The 6,154-nt window shown below is 61.8% G+C and overlaps 1 protein-coding gene across 1 annotated transcript; it reads left to right on the top strand.

The window, feature by feature from the left end:
• Positions 1 to 2,295: 2,295 nt before the first annotated feature.
• Positions 2,296 to 4,495, top strand: SCRT1 (scratch family transcriptional repressor 1). The gene is made up of 2 exons (XM_077808799.1): positions 2,296 to 2,410; positions 3,774 to 4,495. Exons 1-2 carry the CDS (start codon positions 2,296 to 2,298, stop codon positions 4,493 to 4,495), a joined length of 837 nt encoding a protein of 278 aa, XP_077664925.1.
• The last annotated feature ends 1,659 nt before the right edge of the window (positions 4,496 to 6,154 follow it).

Here is a 6,154-nt window from a genome sequence, read left to right as displayed (position 1 = left end):
GCTGGTAAAGAGGGAGGGTGGGAAATCAGAACAAACGATCGGCTCCAGGGGCCCTGAGGTTCACAGCAATGCTGCTAATTAGAACTCAGGGAAGGAGAGCAGCGTGGATCAAACAGAGATCCACGGGGGCCACGGGAAAAACAAATGCAACCTGGAGGTTTGACTTAATATCCTGCAGGAGGCGGCTCCTTGCTTGCCAGGGGAGGGAGGGGAGATTCCAGAGGCCAGGCGAAGCCCCTGGAAGGGACCCTGGGAGGTGCTTGGGCACCAATGGGAGTGGCAGGTGCTCAGGATCTAGACCCCTGGGGTGGGGGTGGGGAGGTATTTGAGGGAGGACTTCAAATCCCAGGGTCTGTTGTCTTCTGATTTATTTCCATCGATCAAACCTTTAGATTGCAACGTCCTTTGTGCAGGGACTTGCGCGTTCCCAGCTGCTTATCAGCGCGCCCAGCACCCTGGCGGGCTTCAGAGAGTAAATAACAACAATGGGTCACCCCCTGAGGCCTTTATCCAGGCTGTGAGTCAATGGGAGTCTTGGCTGAGTAAGGACGGAGCTATTGCAAGCCCAGGAAGGACCACACACACACGATTTAACCCGCTGTTCATGGAGTTGTCTCGCAATCGCAGGAATGAACAGCTGGAATAAACTCAGAAGGCTGCCCATACTTTGCACTGACTGGGCAGCTTCCATGGAAGAGCTGAAAGGATTTTGCAAGCGTGAATTAATGGGGTCTCACAGCATGAATGTGGGGGTGTCGCTTATCCACTCCTTTCGAGAAATGGAGGCCCAGAGAAATAAAGCATTGGGCCCACTCTCACACAGGCAATCACTAGCTGGGCCAGGACTAGAAGCCAGGAGTCTTGGTTCACATCCCCCTTGTTCTAACCACTGGGTGATACTTCCTCGCACAGCTGGGGTAGAAGCCAGGAGTCCTGATGCCCAACCTCTGCTCTAACCACTAGACCCCATGCCCCTCCCAGAGCTGGAAAAGAACCCAGGAGTCCTGACGCCCAGCGTGTGCTCTAACCACTAGTCTGCTCATCTCCCAGGGTGGGATAGAACCCAGGTGTCCTTGGTTCTCCCACCTTGGGCTGTAACCTCTGGAGCACCCTCCCTTCCCAGAGCTCTAACCACTAGACTGAACTCACCTCCCAGGGGTGGGGGTAGAACCCAAGAGTCCTGCCCCCACCCCCGCTCCAACCACTGCACCCCACTGCCTCCCCAAACCAGATGGAGCAAAAGGACGAGCCAGCTCGGCACGTTCCTCACTAAAAAGTGAACGCGTAGCTTATTGATTGCATCACAGAGACCACAGGTCCTCCTGATTCCTGCCCCGATAAATCAAAGAAATAGCCTCTCGTGTGGTCAGGCCGCGCCAGGGCGGCGCTCTGCTCCCCGGCTCCGGAGCTGTCCCTCGGCACCTTGCCTGAGAGCCCGGGGGTCAAAGACAGGGACGAGCCTCTGGGCCTCAACAGGGCCCACGGTCTCCCTACTTCCCTTCTCCTTTTTGATCTAACTTGCAAAAAGCCCGGGCAGGAGGCGACTCACAACAGCGTCACTAAATCAGCTCGTCTCGCTGCTGTTCCCGGGAGGGTTTTTTTTTTTTTTTTTTTTTTTTGATGGATTAAATTAAGCGCTTCCATTTCCGTCCACCACCTGATCGCTGCATTATAAATCCAAACAGCTGATCCGAGAGTCTTCAGAAATTCAGGACCTTCTACAGCGGCTGCGGCAGAGCCTGGGAGCTGTCCAGTGCTGGCGAGAAACAACAGCCGGCCCTGAGCCGAACAATAAGAATTGCAGCGCACGGCGCAGGACGCGGGGCCGGGACCCGAAGCTAGGAGCCGCTCCCGGCCGCGGGGAGCTGTCCAGTGCTGAACTCGCGGGCGATGTCTGAGGAGCCAGCTCTGTGCTGGTGACCCCGGGAACTCAGGGGGGGGCTTTGGAGCCGCGCTGGAGGTCGGCAAGACGGGCCCGGGCAGCCAGCCGCCGCCTCTGCCGCACCAAAGCCGCTGGATCTCGGGTTGGAACAGGGACTGATTGCACCAGGCGGAGACTGGGCATCTCCGCAGCACGGGTCGGGGCTTGGGACTGCCCGGCTGAGCAAGCAAACCACTAAAGCGAGCCGCAAAGCCATAGCGCGCCAGGAGCTTTTTTCTAATTGTAATTTTTTTAAAGATTTTTTGTGTGTGTGTCGGGGGGGGGGTGGTACGTTTCTTTCCCCCTCTAATAGCTGATCCAGCAACAACCGGCCGGCTGCCGCGGTTCTCCCTCTCCGCTCGCGGTGAGAAACCATGCCAAGATCTTTCCTGGTCAAAAAGGTCAAACTCGATGATTTTTCTTCGGCGGATCTAGAGAACTCGTACGGCAGATCTAGAACGGACTTCAGCTCCCGGCTCCATGACAAGGGTAAAGAGCAGATCGGATCTAGATCTATGTGGCTGGTATAGATGTTCCAGGCCGTGGTCTGGCTGGCTAGAGAGCGGGCGTGTTTGCTTGCACGGGGGCCTCTGCTGGGGAGGCTTGGCCGTGTGAACGCACCCGGGGACCACATTCCTGTGTGCAGCCTGCCTCCTTCCCCGGAATGCAGCCTGCGGCGAGCCCTAGTGAACAGGGCTCTGCCTCTCAGAGGTTGTTGACTCTGCACGTTTTAATGCAACCCAGTCGCTCTGTTCCTACCACGGCACTAAAATTAGACCTCGAAAAAAAGAAGGTACCAAGGCGGTGCAGGGGTGGGGGAGAAATCGCAGCTGGGGGCGGGGGGGGGAGAAATCACAGCTGGGGGCGGCGGTGGGGGGGAGAAATCACAGCTGGGGGCGGCGGGGGGAGAGTGGTTGGAATTCACCGTGGCAGAAATGGTTTTGTTTGGAAGGCCCTTTTGTCTGCCGATAGACAAGTTCAAGGACAACTGTTAGCACCCTCCAGGCTTCCCCGCGCGGGGGGCTGGCCACCCTGGCTGGTGCTAGTGGACTCGTTGTGCCCCAGGTGAATAAACCTCTGGGTGAAAAGTTCCCTTAGACATGACCCCGGCTCAGAGAGGCTGCCCCAAGCCCTGGCGCTGATCGGAGAGCTCCTGCTTTCCTGGGGCGGGGGGGGGGGGGGATGCTCACTTCGCTGGCTCCTGGCTTTTGTTGATTGCAGCATGTCTGCAGCGTGTTGCATAATCGGGAGGAAATTGGCTGAAGTGGCTTGGGAAGGGAGGGAAGCTCACGCCCCGGGCCCCCCTCTCCAGGCTCAGCCACCAACCTGACCTTGAGGGTTACCCCGAGAGGAAGGTGTCACCTCTGTGGGGCTTTTCGGGGGGCGGGGGGAGGGGCGCAGCACAGCCATGTCCTGGCTCTGCATTCAGAGGAATCTCAATGAGCGCTGCGAGCTGCCGTCCCCCGTCAGCAGGAGCCGGAGCAGCGCTCGGCCGCCGCGTCTCCCCAGCCTCCCTCTCTCCCCGCCTATCTGCGCCCGGCAGCCGGCGAGGCGAGAGGGAAGCTCGGGGAATGATGAAGAGGGTGGCTGGCGGGGAAGGTTCATCAAACGCCACGGCCATTAGCATGACAGTGGAGAGCCGGCTCCTGGTTCACCGCCGCGCACTTCATCCCCCGCCGTCGGCAAAGCAAGGGGGGGGGGGCCTGGCAGGACGAGCTTGTTGCCTCTATTAACCAGAGAGCTCTCCAGCTAATCTCCCCAGGCCCCTCAATGATTTAACAAGCCTCTTCTGGTCTCTCCCGCTCCATCCCCCTCCCCTCCCCCCGCCTCCCCCTCCCCCGCCCGCTCCCAGCAGGGTACATCAGTGACTACATCACCCCGTCGGGCTATGAAGGCGAAAGCGCCATCAAGGTGCCCTCGCCTGACCCGATCTACCCGGGGGCGCACGGGGACTATGGCGCGCCGGACTCGGACCAGCCCGACAGCCCGCACTCGGAGATCGCGGCCGGGTACATCAACGGGGACGCGGCGGTGAGCGAGGGCTACGCGGTGGACGCCTTCTTCATCACCGACGGGCGGTCGCGGCGCAAGGCGGTGAGCGGGGCGCGCAGCCTGCAGCGGCACCGGTGCAGCGAGTGCGGCAAGACCTACGCCACCTCCTCCAACCTCAGCCGGCACAAGCAGACGCACCGCAGCCTGGACAGCAAGATGGCCAAGAAGTGCCCGACCTGCGGCAAGGTCTACGTCTCCATGCCGGCCATGGCCATGCACCTGCTCACCCACGACCTCAAGCACAAGTGCGAGACCTGCGGCAAGGCCTTCAGCCGGCCCTGGCTGCTGCAGGGCCACATGCGTTCGCACACGGGCGAGAAGCCCTTCGGCTGCGCCCACTGCGGCAAGGCCTTCGCCGACCGCTCCAACCTGCGGGCCCACATGCAGACCCACTCGGCCTTCAAGCACTTCAAGTGCAAACGCTGCAGCAAGACCTTCGCCCTCAAGTCCTATCTCAACAAGCACTACGAGTCGGCCTGCTTCAAGGGGGCCGTCCCGCCGCTCAGCCCCAGCGAGACCTGACCGGGGGGCGGCCCCGGGCGGGGTCCCCCTCCCGCTGCGAGCGCTCGGCGCCGGCCCCTCCCCCCGCCCCACCTCTCCGAGCGCTCCGGGAGCCCCTCCCCCTCCCGGGCGGGGTCCCCCCCCCTCCGAGCACTCTGCCGGAGCCTCTCCCCTCTCCTCCTCCGGTCCCTGGCGGGGTCCCCCTCCCCACCTCTCCGAGCACTCTCCGGGTGCCCCTCCCGTCCCTGGCGGGGTCCCCCTCCCCGCTCCGAGCACTCTGCGGGTGCCCCTCCCCCCTCCCCCTCCCGGGCGGGGTCCCCCCCCTCCGAGCACTCTGCCGGAGCCTCTCCCCTCTCCTCCTCCGGTCCCTGGCGGGGTCCCCCTCCCCACCTCTCCGAGCACTCTCCGGGTGCCCCTCCCGTCCCTGGCGGGGGTCCCCCTCCCCGCTCCGAGCACTCTGCCGGTGCCCCTCCCCCCTCCCCCTCCCGGGCGGGGTCCCCCCCCTCCGAGCACTCTGCCGGAGCCTCTCCCCTCTCCTCCTCCGGTCCCTGGCGGGGTCCCCCTCCCCACCTCTCCGAGCACTCTCCGGGTGCCCCTCCCCCCTCCCCCTCCCGGGCGGGGTCCCCCTCCCCGAGCACTCTCCGGGAGCCCCTCTCCCCTCCTGTCCCTGGCGGGGTCCGCCTCCCCGCTCCGAGGACTCTCCGGGAGCCCCTCCACTTTCCCCCTCCCGTGCCTGGCGGGGTCCCCCTCCCCTATCCGAGCATTCTCCGGGAGCCCCTCCCCCATCCGGTCCCTGGCGGGGTCCCCCTCCCGCTCCCAGCACTCTCCGGGAGCCCCTCCCATCCCTGGCGGGGTCTCCCTCCCCACCTCTCCAAGCACTCTCGGGGTGCCCCTCTCCAATTCGTCCCCAGGGTCCCCCCCAGCTCTCTCCAAACGCTCCTCGGAGTTCCCCCGACCTCTCCAACCTCCCCCCACCCCGCCTCCTGGTACAGAGCACAGCAACCGAGATCCCCCCCCCTCCTTCCTCGGAAACGGACTCCGATCTCCTGCTGCTCCTCGCCTGGCCCTTTGGAGCGGACTCTCCCTGCCGGGAGTCCAGCCGCAAGGGCATCCAATGTCCTCTCCCTCCGGGCTCTTGCTTTCGAAAGGTTCAACCTTTCTGGAAGCGAAGAAGAGGAAAAACTCCACGAAGTAAAAACTCGTGCTCCGCAGCCAATGACCACCAAGTGTCCGCCTTTACAGGTAAACCCGGAACGACTAATTCCTGACCGCGAGTCTCTCTGGCACGTTTTTATTTGATTCCTTTTCAACGGGGTTTTTTTAAGTGTCTATTTCTATTTTCGTAAACGGCTGGGTTGATTTATTATCTATTTATTTCGCAGAGTTTTTTTAATATATCGATATGTACACTCGGGGTCCCCCGCGCCCCCTCCCCTTATTTATTTGGGGGAAGCCCCGCAGTGACTTTGTTTTGCGTTGAATCTGAGGCGCACGGCTGTTTACTTCCAACCTCCTCTCCGCTGGTTGCCGGTATCTCCTCGCTATGCCAAAGTCTTCGTCACTTTTTTGAAGAAAAAAGAAAGAACGAACCGATTTCTCGTTGCCGCCCTTTCTAACGCTTTGAAGTTTTGCATGCCAACCAAGGAGCGAAATCTATGCCAATTCCGCGACGCTTTCGAT

The sequence above is a fragment of the Eretmochelys imbricata genome, chromosome 2 (assembly GCF_965152235.1).
Source record: "Eretmochelys imbricata isolate rEreImb1 chromosome 2, rEreImb1.hap1, whole genome shotgun sequence".
In the NCBI taxonomy this organism is placed as follows: domain Eukaryota; kingdom Metazoa; phylum Chordata; order Testudines; family Cheloniidae; genus Eretmochelys; species Eretmochelys imbricata.
Note: the sequence above shows the minus strand (reverse complement) of the source record. Positions and strands in the feature narration are given on the sequence as shown.

What these genes read in the sequence shown, in the direction of transcription:
- SCRT1 (XM_077808799.1), top strand. Translation starts at nt 2,296, where the DNA reads ATGCCAAGATCTTTCCTGGTCAAAAAGGTCAAACTCGATGATTTTTCT. An exon ending in CTCCCGGCTCCATGACAAGG is followed by an intron (nt 2,411 to 3,773) that starts GTAAAGAGCAGA and finishes GCCCGCTCCCAG; the next exon opens with CAGGGTACATCAGTGACTAC.